This window comes from Periplaneta americana, chromosome 14 (assembly GCF_040183065.1).
Source record: "Periplaneta americana isolate PAMFEO1 chromosome 14, P.americana_PAMFEO1_priV1, whole genome shotgun sequence".
Lineage (NCBI taxonomy): Eukaryota > Metazoa > Arthropoda > Insecta > Blattodea > Blattidae > Periplaneta > Periplaneta americana.
In genome coordinates this window covers 80,720,861-80,743,030 of record NC_091130.1, presented here as the reverse complement: position 1 = coordinate 80,743,030, position 22,170 = coordinate 80,720,861, and the positions used below count along the sequence as shown (strand labels likewise).

The following is a 22,170-nucleotide window of genomic DNA, read 5'->3' as shown; positions in this document are numbered from 1 at the left end:
ATTAAAATGCGATCATTTTGGTCCAAAGACCACTCATTTAGTGCAATGATAATTCCTTTAACATATTTCTTAATTGTTATTACATCCAAATAATTAAAATATGATCTTTTGGTTCAGAGAAAATCCGTTTTTGGTGCAATTTGGTCCCATCAAAATTTTGCTTGGAATGAAACGTATCGGAAATCATTTTTAAAGAAACTTTTGTTATGCAACATTTTTCACAAAAATTAATAATAAGGGAGATATTTCGATTTATTTAATTCAAGCCCCCTTATAATCCCCCCTTTAAATAAAGTATTTTGAATGCCATACAGCCTAAAATCTAAGTTACAACGAACTTAATTTATATTCCAATTTTCATACAACTCGGTTCAGCCATTATCGCATGAAAAAGTAACAAACATCCAGACAGCCAGACAAACATAAATTTCAAAAAAGCGATTTTCGGTTTCAGGATGATTAATTATACATGTTAACACCAATTATTTTTGGAAAATCGAAAATTACCAGAAAAATTTTGGCTACAGATTTATTATTAGTATAGATCTAATCAAAGCAATACAAGACCATAAGTAATTTTTACAATATTTTAAATTTATTCCATATCACCAAATTTGTTTCTTCATTCACAGAATCCTATCTATTACAGCCAATTTAAATTCAGGGAAAAATCTGACTCTCAGCATCTGATATAGACAACCCAAATGTTTTTTATGTACATACCGGTACTTAAAAGATTTAAAGAACCTTGCAACAAGGTCATTAATCATTATAAGGGTATGTACACTCTGAACCTCGAAAAGGGTGACCAGATTCACATCTACAAAAAAGAGGACACAAAGCTTCAAAAAGGAGGACATTGTTCGAAAAAAAGAGGACAGAAAATATGTACTTAGATTTAGGCTTAGGCCTATATTATACTGTTACTAAATCTATGTATTACTCTGTGAAGAGATTTATTAAATCTACATACTTAGACTTCAACAAACAAAATTTGATAACAAAATCCCAAGGGAAAAAATGGAACTCTCTGCATCAAAATCCACAGTTAATTCCCGATTTACCACGAAAATCGTCTGTAGCTGCATTTAGATTGGCAACAGGCCATGATTGTTTGGCCAAACACCTGCATAGAATTGGAATATATCAGTCCCCTAACTGCCTATTGTGCAACTCAAACCAAGAAATGGATTCGGAACACCTCAAAATCTGTGCTTCATTGGCTGGTCATGATAATATCTTTGAAAAATATTGGAGTGCAAGAGGTCAAATGACTTTATTGTCAAACACCTGGCATTAGAAAACAACAACAACATACTTTAAATTATGTCAATATACAGTACAGATTTAGGCTTATATCATACTTAAAAGTACCATATGTTAATATCTATTTTATTACAAAATAATTATGATAAAGCTTAATAATAATAATAATAATGATTTAGAGTTAGCTACATATGAAAGTCAAGGGAATTATAATTATTATAGAGGACAGAAAATATCTATTTATATTTAGGCTTAGGCCTATATTCTATTTAAAATTATGTCAATATATATTTATTATAGTGTATTTATGATAAAACTTAATAATATAAGATGATTTTACATATGAAAGCCAAGGGAACTATAAATATAATCAAAAGGAGGGGCAAAGAGAGTTAACAGCGTTGGCAAAGAGTACATTCCGTTGATGCTGCTGCCACCTACTGGCAAATCACTTGAAAAGGGCGTCAAATCAGATAGTTTCAAAATGTCAGGCATATAAGTTACGAAAAGAAGGACATTTCTTGATTTTAAAAAGTTCGCCCAGACCTCGGACAAAGGCCTAAAAAGGAGGATATGTCCGGATAAAAGAGGGCTTCTGGTCACCCTCTCCTCGAAGAACATCTCGAGCTAACAGTGGTGGTGCAGCACACAACAAAAGTAGTGAATACCACCCAGTAAATGCATCAGAAGTCACATTCAGTTTAGAAAGACTAGTAATACTGCAAATATGTGTTAAAGAAGACATTTAAAATTAGAGGAAAAAAATATAACTTCTCATTTGCTGCTAAAATTATAGCTACTTTCTCTCTAAACAAGTCGAATTCGTCCTAATTCGTGATAAAATGAATTCTGTGACCAGTTCAAAACTGTAAATCACATAAAAATACTTTTTTGTCAGTTTAAACAGCTTCATTATTCACTACCAACAAACACTCCTAACTCTAATTCAGCTTTGAACATTACTAACCTTTGATGGTCCCTCTTTTCCATAACACCGACGAACTTGACCTGGAATTCTATGCAGCCGGTCCAAGAAGAAAGCCTCCTCTTTCGTACCTCTTTCTCGCATCGCTACTGCCATGTCATTGAGACTGTTGAGGACAAAGCTTGCTGACTCTTTAGACAGCATCTTGCAGGGATAACCATTCAGCATGCAGTACAGGTACTCATACAGTGCCCTAAATACAAGGAATGAAGGGAGAGTTACCGACTTCAATTAAACGAATACACTGTATACAGCAATACAGAATTTTACAAACTAACTCTGAGTATTAACAATTAGATGTTATAGGCTGAGACAACTTTACCAATGAGAACCTAAACAAGTGTTTCTAGCACCCTTTGGAGTTCCTTTTTTGATCATGCTCTTATACTACATTACACCGGCCTGGAGAAAACTAACTTAAATTAACATATACAAAGTTTGCTAATAAAACGAAGTTCACAGCAGTGGCGATTCCTCCATGAAGGATAAGAGGATGATCCTACAGTTTAATTTCGTGCCTCTGAGGATAGAAAACATTTTAATTACAGATTCTGATTTTCAATGCATCCTGACATATTAATTTCCTTTAAGTTTCCACTTTCTGTCGTGAGCTGTTGCCACTCCACAGCTCAGAAATAATTTCCAAATATCCTACAGCAAATGGTATTTCTAGCAGTGAAGTTAGTGAACAGGTGAGGGTGTGGAGGGCGGGGTACAGCTCGAGTTTCGCAGCATTTGGGGATATGACTGCGTATCCTAATTCTACGACACTTCTTTCTGGGTGGTGGAGACCCTGTCAGAGACTACAATAAGAATTTTCAAGTACCCTTATAGCCTCCTTAAATGCAGTTCATTGGTCATTTTAAAAGAATAGAATAAACGAAATAATAAATAATTTAAAATGATATAATATAAAAAACAAAATTACATCAAAATAAATAAAATAAGCAATAATAAATACAAGAATTAACAGGACTTTCATATGACAGAACAGCCGAAAGAATATCTGAAGTTGTATTTGATTGTTTAGAAGAATTTAACTGTAGCAAGAAATTAATTGCACAAATGTACGACTGAACATCGGTAAATATCGGGCAGTACAATGGCTTAGGAGTCATATTCGTAACTAAAAAGGGGAGGAGAATCGAACTTCACTACTAATAAATTGCCAGTTCTAGAATGGTGAGTGAAAGACTAACATATGCCTACTTGTATTGATTTTGCATACTCTATTATTATTATTATTATTATTATTATTATTATTATTACTACTACTACTATTATTATTATTACTAATATTATATTATTATTAATATTAGTTCCTGTCTTGGTCATCAGTTGTCAATCTCATATCCTACATACAAAAAATATCACGAGACGCCACTGGTTCACAGGGTATGTACCAAAAATGTGAAACAAAACTTAGTTACTTTTTAGTTACCACAACTTAATAATTACTCATAAGCACAATGAAAAAATATTAACCACATGTTAGTCATCTTACGATCTGTCATCTGACTTGTTTCCGAAAAATCGTTTGTGTTTCTTTCATCAAGTCGAAATCACTATCTCATGATGTAGAATAATTCGAAAAAATTACGGAAAATTTCAGGCATCAGTTATGATCAAGGATGTGAGATACGATCACTTCCTTAGCAATAGAGAAGATGTCAGGGGGAAGGCTGTAAATCGAAGCCCTGCACATATTGTGTGAAATGTAATGCTACATCATGCAATCAATGTTTTTCTGTGTTTCACCTCTGAAATAAGTAAAATGAACTGTCAGTAGCGCCAAATTGCACAGAAGTCAATTACAAATATTGTATTGTTGTTATGTAAGTGCCTTGCACATTAGTCATTTTATAATAAAGGTATATTCCAAATTACGATATTGTCTATAATAAAAGTATCATTAGAACCCACCTGTCCTCCGAGGACAGGTCTGTAAATGAGTCCAATTTTCTTTTTCAGCAATATACAGTAGAACCCCGATTATCCGACACCCTACTAACCAATCAGCAGATTATCCGACTGTCTTTCTCTCTTTCTTTTTTTTTTCTCCAAAACAAACTATGAAGTCCTATAGAGTTACTTGTGGGAGGGGGTGTTTTCCCAACTTGTAAAATAGTCACTACCTGCTTTCAAGGAAACAATCCGAAGAACTTCCTCACAATTGCAAAATCTGTGTACCATTCAGTCCTTGTTCTATTGTTGAAGTGGCAGTACTGTATAACTTATATGTAAAAGTCTTCCATGGGTGTCGAAAGAAACAAAAAAAGCACGAATAGGTTTAATTGAGAGATTCAGGAAAGCAAAAACTTTATCTCATGTCGAGTCAGAATATGAGACTGGCATTACAACTATGTATGATTTAATATAAAAACGAGGGTAAAGTTTATAAAGTACGAGTATGTAAATCTACAACACGAGACCTCTATTCCTACATAATATTCATAGACAACCATCACAAGGAGTTTCCTTTGCCTTTAAAACTGGACTTAAATTAGTTAACTTCTGATCTTCTAACTAGCATGTTAAACACAAAACCACGGAGAACATTATAACTAGGGCCCGGAAGTTCATGCATTTGCATATTTTTTCTTAGGGGTTAAAAATGTATGCTTATACATTATGTGCACGAATTATGGAATTTTCAGTTATTTGAACATGATTCTATGGTGCACATAACTGCATATTTTCCTGAGTTTTATAAATGGCATTATATTTCAATATTTTAGTACCTATATGGCATATTTTAACGAGTTTTATGGTTTTTATTTTTTTTCTTCATCTGGATCATATTGGCAGTAACATTGCGCGTGATGATGCCTTAAATAAGGAACAAAAGACGATAACTTATCTTCTTAATGTATGTGAATTGCAGGCCACTAACAATGTAACTGTGACCCAGTGTGTGATGGACTCCTTGAAATTATAACGGGCATCTGAAATCAAATGTGAATGGGCTACTTTTATTTGTAACCGTTGTAGGTACTTATATGGTAAAATCAGGACAAACACTGAAAGATATTTTTCCTAACTTAATTCATATAACTTGTGTGGCACATGCTCTTCCACGCATTGCTGAGACAATACGTAATTCTTTCCAACTGGTAGATAGATTTGTGGCTTCTACAAAGAGAATTTTTGTTAAATCTCCTTCCAGAGCAAAGTTGTTTAGATCAACAGCACCTAATATCCCACTTCTTCCTGCGCCAGTGTTAACTCGATGGGGAACATGGCTGGATGCAGCTTTGTATTATGTTCAGCACATAGAAATAGTCAAAAAGGTTGTTAATTCATTGGACTCGAATGATACATCATTAGAAACAGTGCAAAATGTTCTGTCAGGCACTGGGTTAGAAGAGAATCTTGTTTTCATATCTGCCCATTTTTCTTTCTTATCAACAGCCATAACGTAACTAGAAGCTACGGGATCTCCCTTAAATGATCACTTACTGTTTTTTGAAAAAAAAAAAACAATATGCAATCTAAGTTCTGTTCCTGGTAGTGTAGGACAAAAAGTGAAAGAGAAAGTGAATTATGTGATTTCAAAAAATCCTGGTTATAAACAGAACTATGATATTCGAGACATCCTCGAAGGAAAACCGTCTGTCACACCAAGAGAATTGCCTCTCTCTGTGGAGCAGTTAACATCATTTAAATATGCCCCAATAACATCTTGTGACGTGGAGAGAAGTTTTTCACGTTACAAAAGTGTTTTGTGAGACAACAAACGAAGTTTTTCGGTTGAAAATTTGTGCAAAGTGATGGTTGTGAACTGCAATTCATCAGTCAACATTGGCAGCAGGACCACTTCTGCTTCAACCTCTAAGGAATAGCTAATGTAAGTTTATTATTATTAATACTAACTCGTCTTGTCTACTGCCAAGGGACATTAATTCTTTTAATTTAATAGTGCATATTTAGTGGCATATTTTTAAGTTTTTAAGAGCATATTTGCATGCATATTTTATAGTTTTTTTAGGGCATGACCTTCCGGGCCCTAATTATAACACTATAGGCCTAAGTATTATATACTTAATTTATGAAAATACTTTATGGTATCGCTATGGATTATTCGATTTTTTCGATTAACTGTTCAGTTCACCCCTTCCATTACCACAGATAATAGAGGTTCTACTGTAACTATATGCAACTGATATACGTAGTATGTATTCCATAACAAAAATACAAAGTATCAACCTAAAATTAAAAAAAAAAAAAAAGTGTGCTAGTTGTTAATGAGTTAATATTATAACTATAACTGCCAATCAGATGTGTAGTCTTCCATACTGTGTAAAAATATTTCTCGTCTCTGACATGTTTGGTAAATTCCAGTAACTACGTATATGCTTTGCACGCTGCATGCAAATGTTTGGTACATGCAAAACCCTCAACAACAGTGTGGGCTCGTGCCTGCTAGACAGTGAGAATTTTTATGTTATTTATAGCTTTATTTAGGAAGACCAGTCATCACCACTACTATTCTCGCCCCATCCTACCTTGAGGCGAACAGTGACAAGAGACGATAATGTGAAGCACACGTTGAAATAGATGAAAAGTAATTTATTTGTTGTACATGTTAACTGTATTTTTTTTAATTTGCAACACTTTCTTCATAATCACATTATAAACAAGATCCTGTCACCTCTCTCCTCTGACAGATTGTCAAACCTAACAAAACATCAATATTTTAGATTAAATAGTGGGAAATGAAATAACAGTAAAATTAATGGCTTTGTTGCCAAACATCTACACATTTCAACAACAACATAACAGCAAAACAGTGAAATTTGAAAAAGAATAAAATGATGTACAATATGTGAATCATATCATATTATTATACGTGATTTATCGGCCTCATTTGACAATTTCCCAATCTCATACTGTTAGGATATGTTATGATACTTTTTTCGCAAATAACTATTACCATTTTGTTTCTGTAACATTTCACATAGGGAGTGAATATATGAAATTAAGATTTTATGAACAGTCCAATCTGAAAGTGAATTTCTTTATAATACTTACTTACAAATGGCTTTTAAGGAACCCGAAGGTTCATTGCCGCCGTCACATAGGCCCGCCAGCGGTCCCTATCCTGTGCAAGATTAATCCAGTCTCTATCATCATGCCCCACCTCCCTCAAATCCATTTTAATATTATCCTCCCATCTACGTCTCGGCCTCCCTAAAGGTCTTTTTCCCTCCGGTCTCCCAACTAACACTCTATATGCATTTCTGGATTCTCCTATACGTGCTACATGCCCTGCCCATCTCAAACGTCTGGATTTAATGTTCCTAATTATGTCAGGTGAACAATACAATGCGTGCAGTTCTGTGTTGTGTAACTTTCTCTATTCTCCTGTAACTTCATCCCGCTTAGCCCCAAATATTTTCCTAAGCACCTTATTCTCAAACACCCTTAACCTATGTTCCTCTCTCAGAGTGAGAGTCCAAGTTTCACAGCCATACAGAAGAACCGGTAATATAACTGTTTTATAAATTCTAACTTTCAGATTTTTCGACAGCAGACTGGATGATAAGAGCTTCTCAACCGAATAATAACACGCATTTCCCATATTTATTCTGCGTTTAATTTCCTCCCAAGTGTCATTTATATTTGTTACTGCTGCTCCAAGATATTTGAATTTTTCCACTTCTTCGAAGGGTAAATCTCAAATTTTTATATTTCCATTTCGTACAACATTCTGGTCACGAGACATAATCATATACTTTGTCTTTTCGGGATTTACTTCCAAACCGATCGCTTTACTTGCTTCAAGTAAAATTTCCGTGTCTTCCCTAATCGTTTGTGTATTTTCTCCTAACATAATCACGTCATCCGCATAGACAAGAAGCTGATGTAACCCGTTCAATTCCAAACCTTGCCTGTTATCCTGAACTTTCCTAATGGCATATTCTAGAGCGAAGTTAAAAAGTAAAGGTGATAGTGCATCTCCCTGCTTTAGCCCGCAGTGAATTGGAAAAGCATCAGATAGAAACTGACCTATACGGACTCTGCTGTATGTTTCACTGAGACACATTTTAATTAATCGAACTAGTTTGTTGGGAATACCAAATTCAATAAGAATATCATATAATACTTCCCTCTTAACCGAGTCATATGCCTTTTTGAAATCTATGAATAACTGATGCACTGTACCCTTATACTCCCATTTTTTCTCCATTATCTGTCGAATACAAAAAATCTGATCAATAGTCGATCTATTACGCCGAAAACCGCACTGATGATCCCCAATAATTTCATCTACGTACGGAGTTAATCTCCTCAAAAGAATATTGGACAAAATTTTGTACAACGTCAACAAAAGTGATATTCCTCGAAAGTTACCACAGTTGGTTTTGTCCCCCTTTTTAAAAATAGGTACAATTATGGACTCCTTCCATTGTTCTGGTACAATTTCCTTTTCCCGAATAGCAAGTACAAGTTTATAAATTTCGCTATATAATGCACTTCCACCCTCTTGTATTAATTCTGCTGGAATTTGATCGATACCTGGAGACTTGTACTTTTTTAGATTTTCTATCGCAATTTCGACTTCTGAAAGTGTGGGTTCGGGTATAAATAGCTCAGCAGTTTGTATTTCAATTTCGTCCCGATCATTTCTATTTGGCCTATGTACATTTAGTAATTGCGCAAAATAGTTTTTCCATCTGTTCCGGATTGATGGAGAGTCTGCAAGCAAGTCACCATTCTCATCCTTGATCATGTTTACCCTTGGCTGATATCCGTTCTTAAATTCCTTTATACCCTTATATAAATCTTGAATGTTTTTATTCTTACTATTTGTTTCTACCTCATTCAGTTTTTCCTTCAAGTAACCTCTTTTTTTTTATTCCTAAGTGTACGACTTGCTTCCAGTCTTTCATTGAAATAATTATCTGTCTTCTCCTCAACTGGATCCTGTAAGAATTTCAATTTTGCCTGTTTCCTTCTTTCTATTACCATGCAACAATCTTCATCAAACCACGGTTTCTTTTTCTTAGTTTCATAATAACCTATGCTCTGCTCAGCTGCAATTTTGATATTATCTCTGATATTTTCCCACACACTATTAACATCTAATTCTTTCTCAACTTCATCGGAACTTTCTAAAGTGGCAAACCTATTCGAAATTTCGACCTGATAATTTTGCTTAGCTTCCTCGTCCTTTAATTTCTTTATAATACAATCAGAAAAAATTATCTTCCACAAAAGCTTCTTGAACACTTGTATTTTATTACTCCATAATAATTACTAATCAGTTACAAGTGATATATGCATTGTTCCACGCCACTAAAGTTTTAATGAAAGTTGCTTGTTCCTATCATTTGAAGAAAGGTGATATGTACTTAAAGTGTATTTGGTATTTTATTGAATGTATTTACATCACGTGATGTAAGTATAGGATCCAGCAGGAAAAAAAGGTGATTTTAATATATGTATTAGTGTACCCACTAGATTTTAAACAGCTCAATTACACTTTACAGCTAACAGAAGAAGTAAATACATCAGAAACACCCATAGATGTAACGAAAGCTCGAAACAATCAACACAAATATCTCTCAAAAGAATGATTACAAATTTTTACAGACGAATCTTCTAAAGACCACTGAACTGGAGCTGGAGTCTCATGTTAACTACCGGTATTCTCATTTTATCAAGCAACAAGTCTTAACACCACAAATTATGACGAAATAATGACAATACACATAGCTCTACAGCAATTAACGAATCTCCCAATTAACAAGTACAATAAAGCAGTAATCCTCTCAGATTCCAAAGCTGCAATTCAAGCTATATACTCAAACACCACAAAAAAATCAGAGAAAATAAAGGATTGCTACAACATGTTAGTTCAACTCAAAAATCTTAACAAAATAATTCACATGCAGTGGGTCCCGGCACACTGTGGGATCAAAGGCAACGAATTGGCAGATACTCTTGCCACGAAAGGTACAACAATACAGCAAATGAGAAAGACAAATTTGCCAATGACTTCAGTAAAGCACCTGATCAATTCTAAATTCTCACACCTTCATATTGAGGAATCAAAAAAAAACATGCCGAAAACAAAAAATGGAACACCCTAATCTTGAACCCAGAAGTAATCTCACAATTACCATGGAAAACAGCAGCTGCAGCCTTCAGGGTGCTTACAGAACATGATTGCTTGGCAAGCCACTTACATGAACTATAAATTCTAAATTCACCATTGTGTTCCCTGTGCAACAGTCAAGAGGAGTTGAACGAGAGCCACTTGAAGACCTGCAATGCACTATCTGCAGAAGACACTGCAGCCTAGAAGTAGTGGAGAGCACGAATGCTAATGGCTTCATTGCTAGATGCAAGGCATTGAAACAACAACAACAACATATATGTATTTATATATGTCCTGTTGTTGTGGAAGAGTGATTTAAATTTTCATGTAATCAATGCTATGCTATTCGATTACAATGACACACTGAACAATTTAACAACATATTGCAGCTGTCAAATAATTAAACAAATAATAAGACAATAATACCAACTCCTACGCTGCTAGAAATTAAAAGTGCCAGGATCTTGTTCCACTGGAGTACTTTGCATTTTGACAAGAATTGTCTCAAAGACCAGAAAGGAGACCATAGCTATATCTATTTTGTTCAAACTCAGGGCATTATTGATTAGCTGCCCACCTCCACAAAACTGGAGTGTACGAACCAGAAGGATGTGCCCTCTGTAAACAAGGATCAAGAACTGACTACAAATACCTCCATTACGAAAATAAGAGAATCTGAGTGGTCTGTACTACGAGGGAGGAAGAATAATGGATTAAATGCTCCCAAATTCACCTACTGGATAACAACAATAACAGAATCCTGTTTCATTGGCCTACACTATGAAATTATGCGTAGGGTGACCAGATTCACATCAATAGAAAAGAGGACACTTACTTACAAATGGCTTTTAAGGAACCCGAAGGCTCATTGCCGCCCTCATATACCTCATTCAGTTTTTCCTTCAAGTAATCTCTCTTTTTATTAGAAAAGAGAACACAAAGCTTCAAAAAGGGGGATATTGTTCGAAAAAAGAGGATAGTAAATATGTACTTACATTTAGGCTTAGGCCTATATTATACTATAAATTACGTCAATTTCTACTTTCTTACAAAATATTTACAGTACAGTTGGCCTGGGTAGTGTAAGTCAGTAGATTTACTGGCATGTAAAAGAACTCCTGAGGGACAAAATTTCGGCACACCGGCGACACTGATATAATCTCTGCAGTTGCGAGCCTCGTTAAATAAACCATACAGTACAGAGTTAGGCTTGTATCATACTTAAAAGCATTTCAATATTACAAAATAATTACGGTAAAAATAATAATGATTTTACAGTTAGCTATATGCAAGTCAAGCAAACTATAATAAATTAAAGAGGACAGAAAATATATATTCAGATTTAGGCTTAGGCCTATATTATACTTAAAATTATGTCAATATCTACTTTATTACAGCATACTTATAGTAAAACTTAACAATATAAAATTACTAGTGGCTTGTGAAGCAAATACTGCAAACTAAGTCCATAAGAAGTTCAAATAAAAATTGTTCAGATTTATTTTCAATGAAGAATACCAGACATTTTGAAAGTTATTTGCTTCCATAATAGTGAAACATACTCCCTCTGAATCTTTCTTTTTTGCCAAATACTTTTCCTTGAACCGTCTTCAGTTCTTGAGTTTCAATGCGAAATCGCAAGTAACAATGTCAGGACGATCAGCGAGTTTTTCATGTGGGAGTAATGCAGTAGCTAGTTCATGTAATTGCGGATTGTAGGTGAAAGTTAAGAAAATGTAAGGTTTGTCATGCTTTGAACAAAAGACTTAGCATCTTGGCATACCTGCTGCATGTTTCGTGAACTACCCTGAAATGTAGAGGGCAGAATCACTTTTTCCCACTAAGAGATCTTGCTGAGGTGATCAAGAGATTACAAAATCTTGTAGGCCTCTTATTTTATCAGTAAGTAATACCTTTTGGTCTTTTCTTAGGAATTGTATGTTTTGCGCTTCCTCCAGACAATACTGATCTACCAAACACTGCTGCATTAATTTGTGCAACAATGAATGTTATCCCATATATTTTCTGTAATATAGGCTGTTGTGAAGAATCTATTGCTGAGATGTGGAAAATGAGGCGAATGATATGTCAGAGTTGTAGAATCTTATATGCGCCCTAAATAAACTTGTCCATCATAAATCGTTAGCAGTTTCAGTGTTTTATTCGTTGCTGGTTGCGGGAAATAAACTTACTTATCATGGTAGCAAGAAGTAAAATGGCATGCTATTTTCCCTACAACAAAATATGCTTGTCAGCAATCACAAATCTAATCGATTAAACCAAAGAAGTTATGAAATTAATTTTGATGTAGTTTAAAGACGCAACTAAAATAGGAAGCATGACTCAATTACTACCGAAGGAAAATTAGAGAATCAGTAATATCTATATCACACTGCCATTAAATATATGAAAAAGACCCACACCACTTGATTAATAACTATAAAAGTATTTCATTTTTAATAACAATATTGTTACCTTACGTAAGTGTTATAGTTTTCAGTAATATATAGCCGTTACTCAGTAAATTATAGAAATGAAGATCTAATATAAAATATTCTTTCTCTGCGTCTACTTAGATAAAGCCCCAAAAGGTTTCACTTTCATATCATCAGTATAGCATTATGTGTTGTATTAACTATAATAATATTTCATTTTTAATGGTAATAATGTCATCAAACATTCTTAAGTTTTGTAGTTCATAACATCCAATACACAGTTGTACTCAGAAAACTACAGACCAGAGAATCACACCTGTAAATTATTTTTTGTATGTTATCAAAAAATTACACAAATGAAGATGACATATTGGCATTATGATGTGAAAAATCTGAGCCATCTGAACTCTTAACTATGTCAGCAATCCTGTAGGTCATGGCCTTCGTGTAATAGTCTATTGTTTATTCCAGTGTGTCTTTTGTTTTATTCTGAAATGCAATTAATTAGTTCTCAAAACTGACGAAAGATGGATTTTGGAAAATAGGAAAATGATGTAGGAAAATTGACATTTCACTGAAAACTACTATTCTTCTGAAAAACTTTGGGTTCCAAGCTTCAAAATGAGGGGTCATTTATTAAAATCCATTCAGCCATTTTCCCGTAATTTCCATTACCAGTTCAAATTATTATATAGATTTCACAGTTAACTACATATGAAAGCCAAGAGAATTATAAATTACTATCAGAATACATAAAAAGACCACACAAAATGTGAATTTAATATTACTTTCCAAGCATAGAGTTATGATTGTTGGCAAAGAGTATATTTCGTCGATGCTGCTGCCATCTATAGGCAAATTACTTGCAAAAGGCGTCAAATCAGATAATTTCAAAATATCAGGCATAGCCTACAAGTTACGAAAAGGAAGACAATTCTTGATTTTTTTTAAATCCGCCCGGACCCCGGACAAAGGCATAAAAAGGACGACATGTACGGACAAAAGAGGACGTCTAGTCACCCTAAGTATGGATCACTATAGCTATGAGCTGAGCTCAAGCTGGTTTATTTCCAGCAGAGGTGACAGTTATTGGCTGGCTAGATCCTCCTTTGATTTGACCATTTGTGCTCTTTTTCTGAGAATCTCTGAAAAGCAGACTATATTCCAAATTGCAACAGGACACTGGAAGATTTAAAGTAGGTATTTGTGAAGAGACTGCTGACATTCTTAGAGATGTGTTAGACAGTGCTATGTGAGGAGTGTGCGCGAAAAAATAGTGGCCACTTAGAATATTAGATCATCATTCGAAAATGAAATTATAAATCATGTACAAGTAGTTTAAGATGGCATAATTGGTACCTACATAAACGATCTTGAGTAAGTATCTGGCCTCCTATAACCACCTATTATCTTATTAGACCTTGTATAGTGCATGAGAGTTGCTGTGTATGTATGGAAACAATAAGTCTTTATTTTGGAACTGTATTTGAGAAGAATTAAAACACTGTTATATTTAGTAGAATTTAAGGAATCTCTAGAGAATGTAACAAAGCTGGGATACCCAAATGAAGTGAGATAAGTTGTCTTGTCACCTGTAATCAACACCACCACACTTTTCTGGTGGGGGGTGTTCTTCATACTTGGAGATGTACAAGAACACCTTTGCAAGGAGCTTCGACTGGAGATGTCCAACCAGTGGCTGACTTTCCTCCAACTTGTGTAGCCACTGATCTATGGGTGCTCTGCCAGTAATGCCACTGCCCCTGGGCACTGAGGGCCTTCCCCTTCCCCTTTTTGGCACCAGCTTCAGTTTGTCCTTATTCCTCTTTTCACCACTCGATGAGGCGTTCATTGCAATCCGTGCTGCCTTCCACCACATATCAATGGCCATTTTGATGTGATTCTTGCTTTTGGTAGGCACAGCCTTGCACAGATTTTCTATGTCATAGTGTCCATACGTCTTCAGGGCATCAAGTAATGCTGTTTTCTCTTGATGAGTCCAGTCGTGAAAATGTGCAGAGGACTGCACAGGTTGCTGGATGTCTGGGCTGTAAACATCAACAGCTGGTTTTCGTTTCCTAGTCTCTCTTCTACCATTTTCTTCCTAAAAAAAGAATTGAATAATGTCAGTTTTATTACTAAATATCTGTTGATAAGACACTCAAAAGTAAATAACTTCAACTTTGCTGTGGTAGATTTAATTTTATCACGCTCTCGGAATTCTTTTTTCATTTCAGACTGCTGAGATACAAGAATTTAACAGGAATGAGATCGTCTGAGGGACTTCTCTTGGCTTCCATATCATGCCTGTCTACCATTTTTAGGTTAGTTCTAGTTCATAACAATTGGGTTAAAAAGTCCTTCTAGGTGACAAAAAGATATGTCCGTCAAAGAAGAAGAGCAGCTGTTAGAATTATTTTCTGATTCCAACTTAAGAATCGTGTTTTTTTTTTTTTTTTTCCTGTCTATGTAGGTCTATTCCATTGTTTCCCAAATTGCCATACAACATTTTAAATGTCATATGCATCAACGTGTTGTTAGTGTGAGTATATATTTTCTGCTCTGGTTATCTTGAAGGACAAATACAAAAGTAAATATTGTTTGGACTTGTGATTTGTATCTATAATTGAGCCAGACTTTGTAAAACTGACAGGTGGAAAACGACATCAACAAATTCATTACAGTAACGGCCTTATTGTGAGTCTTAAAAATTAGTTTAATTTTTGACAGCAAAGACATTATACAACGTAAAATAATGTTTTTATTTATGTATTTATAGATTATATTAAAAAACAAACTAAAATTTGTAATTAGCAAGTGTCAACCGGTCAAGATTAGTGGATTAGTTGAGGGTATGGTTGCCAGGTTGTATGTTTTTCTCATATTCTTACATTTGCTAAACTGAAAAATTAGCTACGGTAGCTTTCAACGTGCCATTACAGTTACAACCAAATAGAACTAGGCTAAGTACACAATTTCGCCAACATGTGGGCATGATATTGACCAGTGGTGTCGTTAGGAGGAGAAATTTGTTTCTTTTTTTCTCTGTACCTCCAGCGAATAGGGATTATAAAGAATGGACACTGAGCGAATTTTACTGTGTTTTGTTTCTCTGTGCGCCGACGTTTGGTTCCACTTTCAAGCGCTAGAGGTTAGTGTAATCGAGCATACGGTAAGATAATAATTGAGTATAGAGTTGAGACACAGGATCCAAACATCGCCTACCTTATTGCATAATCCAGTAACGCTTTGCTTGAAATAAATTCAAGTTAACGGCTTTTCTTTATTTCTCAAAAAAAAAAAAAAAAAAATTATAACTAATTTGTCACTTGACCTCAATAATCTCGTCCGATGCATATTGTTAAAACCGGACCAAAAAATGAAAATAATTAACGAATATATCTGGCCAGGTCTTGTTTATCCCTTGCAATGCGCTCCACTCAACCAACTTCCTGAAAATTTTTTGAAAAATATTGATAAAATTATCAGAAGTGTAATCAAGGAAATATTGTCCCTCCCAGATGACACTCTGAATGCCATGCTGTATGCATCGAAGAACGTAAGAGGTCTTGGAATTCTGAGAGCTGAATGGGAAGCCAGTATTCAACACTATATCATCTGTAGGCGACTGGAACACGTGAATGATGCACATCTACATCACATGAGAAATCTAGAAGAGGAGAAGAAAACATCTCTCACGCGCCTGAAGATTGCTCCACACAGCGTCACTCCTCAAACTAAAGGAAAAAAACATCTCAGAGAAATTCTCAGAAAACAATCATTCCAGTCATGGTGCCAGCTCCCACATAAAGGCAAAGGTGTTTGTACATTTGAAGAATGCCCCAAAGCCAACTCCTGGATCTCCTCTAAAAAGTGTCTTTCGTCCTCGGAATACATCAATGCCATCAAGATGTCTTGCAACGTCACCGCAGTGAGATCTGTCCCTGGCAGAACCTTCAGTACTACCCATTGTCGCCATCCCAGCTGCAGCGAGACTGAAACACTTGGCCACGTACTGGGGTTCTGTAAGAAGGGAGAGCTACTGCTTAACAACAGACACCATCGTGTCCGTACAGCAATTGCCAACCTGCTAAGAAACAGAGGATGGGAAGTACATGAGGAGATTCATTGCGTGTCTGAAGATGATTCTCATAGAAGAGTCGATATAATTGCCATCAATAGAAGAACCCAGAAAGCGATGGTCTTAGACCCTATGATTTGCTTCGAACGAGACACAAATCAAGCACTGCAGATTAATGATGACAAGCGAGCTAAATATGTACCTTGTCTTCCATACCTCAGTGAAAAATATGGCATTTCACTTTACAACTGGGATGTTGCAGGCTTACTATTTGGAGCGAGGGGTTGTTTACCAAAATTTACATGTAATATTCTTAAATCCTTTAAAATTCCCTTTTATGAGGTTCAGAAGATTGTAATGGAAATTCTGAAGGCCTCTCTTCAAATTTTACACTATCATCTATATATTAACTCGTAAATTTTTGTTTTAATGTACAAATCTAATCCATATTTTGCCCGTTTCATTTCCCATTATATTTTATGTTTGTTAATTCCGGATCCCAGTGGTCAACCTCACTTGAGGACAGATGATTTTAAATCTTGGTAGTAATTTTTTATATTTCAGATATAATAAATTATGTTATAAAATAATATAATACAATATAAAATTATGTATCAAATTCGTTTAATATTTGCATATAGTATAATATAGGTATATGGTTTTACTTCTCATAAGAGTTTCGTTTTTCCATTTTCAGTGCTATCAAATCATTACATATTTTAATTGTTGTTGGGGTCAACGTCTCAACTCTCATTATAATGGAACTCTAGAGTCTAGACATTACAGTTAATGACGGATTTATTATTTTATAGATACAATTTATTTTATTTGAGTACATAATGTACCTAGATGTATTAATTATATGTGTTATATTTCCACTGTGTCGACTGCTAGCTGGTGTGATGTCAGCGCCAACTATAGAGAGAAAGCAGAATCTCACACTCTAGCTGGCTTGAAGGTCATTGAAATCAGTCCGGCTACATCAAAGGCACCGACGCAAAGTGTCCATTCTTTATAATCCCTATTCGCTGGTACCTCCTTCATTCTGAACATTATTGACAGATAGCACCACTGTTAGTGACAAGGTTAGATAGGGTTTAATGAGCACCACTGTTAGTGACAAGGTTAGATAGGGTTTAATGAGCAGATACATATATTAGTCTAAATTAGACATACGGACAGTGATTAGGCTTATTAATATTTTGAAATATAGGCTACTCTCATTAGGATTATGTTGTTCTTTAAAAGTATTTCGAAATATATTCTCATTAGAATTATGTTGTTCCTTATCAATATTTTCACATAAGTGACATTAGCATTAGATAGTTATTTTTCTTATTTTCTTCTTTCTTTGGTTATACATATTGCATATACAAAGGTTAGGTTTAGTTAGTTTACATTTTTATTAACAAAGTCCATGCATGAGCAGTTAGGCATGATAGATGATATCTCAGAGCTAAATGTTCCTGTTGTGAGTCACACGTGACAAAACTTATTAATTTAAACATAAGATTTCATTTCATTCTCCATGTACTCATGTTAATTATACCATATTGTTCTTAATAAATAATTTGTAAATTTCAACAAACTGTTTCATTTACATATTAGTCTAGTATAATACAAAAATCTATGACGATGTATTTTCTATAGACCAGAAATAAATCGGCAACACGGCCATAATTACGTTGTTAACACTTTAGTGAACATTAACTGCAAATTACTCTCGTTCATTTCAATGATATTTCCTGAATCACACCTTTTTTCCTTTTATTTCATTGTAATAACCTAGTATAAGATTTTTTTTTCAGTGCATTCAAAATATTGCCGTTATACTCGGTAACCTTGGACTTGACTAATGGAGTTAATTATTTAAGAATATAGTCGCGAATTTTACTACTACCATTTTGATTGCCTTTTGTTTACACAGCTCGGTACAGTTCGGTGACTAGTGGCCAGTGTAGTTGGCATTGCTCTATTGTGCACATTATCCAGTTGTTCCCTTACGTTTTCTGGATGCTAACGTGACTTTACATGTTTTATTTCCCCATACAACACTTCCTTCATTTATTTCGAATTTGGGACTGGGTAATAATGAAATGCTGTATAACAGTTTCTATTATTTTTGTTATTTTATTGCTGGGATTTCGATTTTGAAAAATTTTCAAGTTTGTACTAATGCAGAGCTCAATAAATTCAGAGTTTCAAATTGCTATAAATTTTAACATGCCCTGCTAAGAGTTTTTTAATGTATTAAAATGACAGTAAATTGCTAAATGAAGCTAAATCAGTTTCAAAATATGAAAATGTCGTTAAAAATTATACTTAATTTCATTTAGTGTTCTGCCCAAGGGCAGGTCTTTCGCTGCAAACCTAGTTTTCTCCAGTCTTTCCTATTTTCTGCCTTCCTCTTTGTTTCCTCATATGATCCACATATATCTTAGTAAAATTTAAGAAAGCATGAGTCACTAAAAAAGAAATCGATAAAATCTTCCGTTTCTTATTTTGAAAAGTTGGCAATCCTACATGAAGGGATATAAGTGACTTGAGGCCAAGGAATTATTAAGATCACTGAAATCTTTTCATATAACTTACTCATCGATCTCAAGTCACTTAGATATCCTCTAAACTAACCCACTAACCTTATCACAAACATTGTAAAAGACTGTTGCTAATTACCATAACATTTAATATGACTTCAATATATGAACCATGTTTACTTCATTACATTAAGCAAATATTTAATGAGAAAACATGTTACCAGCTAAATTATGCAAAACATTTGAGTGAGGTTCCAACAAAAGGATGTGTGAACTTTAAGGGATCAGTGACCCCTTTGGGAACGCTGTATTATACTAGTAACACTGTTCAATGCTATTAGGTTTCAAGATGGCAAATGGTTTCATTGCCTAATAGCAGAGCAGTAGACACCAACCATCAATGAGATATCTTTCAATGTAACATTCATATTCTCTGGGAATCAACTAAAATCCTCTTAACTGCAACTGTTACATACAACTTATTGAACATAAAATTAAGGATTACATAAAGTGATTTACTTAATTGTACCTGGCTGAGGGAACTGTTCAAGTCACTTGGATGAAATAATTCTCACGGCCTTTACTTTCAGTATGAAAATAATGTCAGTTTGGTTGCATGTGGCAATCAAATGCAAAAATTTAAATATTTAACGATTCTCGGAAAAAAGGGGCTAATAATTACAATAAAACTGAATAAAGGATAAATTCAACACACGAAAACCTAGACCTATTTCTTAACATCACAGATGTACCTACTCTCACTTCCCAAGAAGACTGTGATATTCTACATACGAGACCAATAGTATCATTTGATTTCCTTGTACAATTTGACAATATTTTCCACTTTACCAAACGCTTCTTTGAACTCATCCTTCGTCACACCGAATGACATATACTGATCCACATAAGCTCCATTTTGAAACATACGCCAAGCTCTATTAGTACAGAGATCTAGTGGATAATATAGCATCCTATTGTTTGTAGCTAGTGAAATAAATTTATCCCTATTCATCAATTTAGTGTTATGGTGCAGATGAAGGCATCTACAAACTTTGGGTATCCACTGAGGATACAAGACATCATCATGCAGAGGTGCTGCAAGAAAACTTCCCACGTCGGCTGGATATTGCCCCCTCGAAACAAGAAGGTTGCTGATACAAGGGCTATACTGCATTAAAGAATGTTGCGAAGTCTGCACCAAACGCGGTGTCTTTGCCTCCCGGTCAAACACTGGTTCAGCATCCAGGTAATTGCCACGAAGGGATTGCTTCAAGTGATCGACCAAAACGTCCCAATAGGCACTTGGTTCGAACACCCCTGATTCTCTTGCGTGGTAGGGAGAAGACTTAATCGTAACGAGCTTATAATGGGGGTGTGGAGTGAGATGTGAAACAAGACCACGTACACCATTACAATGTGGAGCTTCCACCGGCTGCAGTAAAGATCCTAACTTAAGTACAATCAGATCATTCAAGTCACTAAGCTCAGTACTTTTGTTCCTCAGTAAATTCTCGCTCATCTTATGGAGGTTATCATTTTCGAAAACAATTACCATATCAGACACATCATATAATTTTGAAAATGTGAATACAGTGTTATAATTTTGAGTAACAACATCTCCCGACTTGTATGGAAAAACAACAGCATTCACTATACATTTAGTGGGATATTCTTCACGAAGTACGTTAATCATGTAACTGCCCACCCCGGAACCAGTCCCACCAGCAGAACTGAATATGTTTAAAATAACTGATTGCCCATCAGCTATCTCCACCTCCTTTCTTACACATTCCATAATTTTATCTCGGAGACTTGGTCCCTTCACTTTGTAGCCGTACGCCCAATTATTTCTCGCACCACCTCCATCGTTATCCAATATAATATTTGATGCCTCGTACTTCCAACGGCTTCCTGCAAGCTGCTCATTAATTTCCTGTAATACCTTTGGTTCTGTATCTACTAAAACGGCCCGAGCTACAAATTTTCTGCCCCGCGGTACATGTCGAAACCATCTTCTTGAACTTTCTTTCCAGTAAAGGAAATTCCCATTCTCTTTTTTTGAACCTTCTTTCACACTCTCTTCTCCAACGAGCTGTAAATCATCAGACAAAAGTGAATAAAACTGATGACCGATTTGATTGCCACATTGTCCGTACTGTATACATATCACCGCCATGAAGAAAACTATTATGAAATAGTGAGGTTAGAAACGAATCGACGTTTGTAACACTATGAAACAATTTCAGGGGCGTATCTCAATGCAACAAAATAAAATGTAAAACTAGTTAAATGGTTCAGTCAAGATTACGTCTACTTTTCAACTCTTTACAGCAATGAAAACACACCAAATGACTCGTAACTTGTTGCGAACTCAATTCCACACGAAACTCCATATTCCCAAATCGAATTATTTCTCCCACCTAAATGTTACAGGATTGCCAATAGTAGGTATGAACCTCAGGTATGAACAGTAAGGACATCATAATTTCCCCCATACATTACACGAATAGGAAATTTTATACAATTAAAATATATTGAAGGGAATCTAACTTCTTTCACTAAAATGATTAAAGAATGAGTGATATATATATTATATATATTTTATTTAATTTCTTCCTGTAACCTCTACAGGTTGCCATCGACAAAGAGTACCATGATACAATAGAATAAATGCCTTGAGGCAAACTGTAGCTTTAGTGATACATTGTTGTTAGTTAGAGTGAAAAATAACAATTTGAATTATAGTGAAACACATGATATTA

General features: G+C 34.9%; 1 protein-coding gene across 3 annotated transcripts in view; it reads right to left on the bottom strand.

Moving 5' to 3' along the window:
* Window positions 1-21,877, bottom strand: part of LOC138713504 (uncharacterized) — a 34,354-nt gene extending 12,477 nt beyond the window's left edge. Inside the window, exons 1-3 of one of the 3 annotated variants that reach the window (XM_069845672.1) lie at window positions 21,754-21,877; window positions 14,383-14,894; window positions 2,234-2,444 (exon numbers count right to left, since the gene is read on the bottom strand). In XM_069845672.1, coding sequence (XP_069701773.1) covers window positions 2,234-2,444; window positions 14,383-14,894; window positions 21,754-21,801 — 771 coding nt within the window. In that variant the 5' untranslated portion in view covers window positions 21,802-21,877. Of the gene's footprint in view, window positions 1-2,233; window positions 2,445-14,382; window positions 14,895-19,937 lie in introns of those variants that run through there. The other 2 variants (XM_069845671.1, XR_011335878.1) reach the window with 2 other exon arrangements.
* Between the last annotated feature and the right edge of the window lie 293 nt (window positions 21,878-22,170).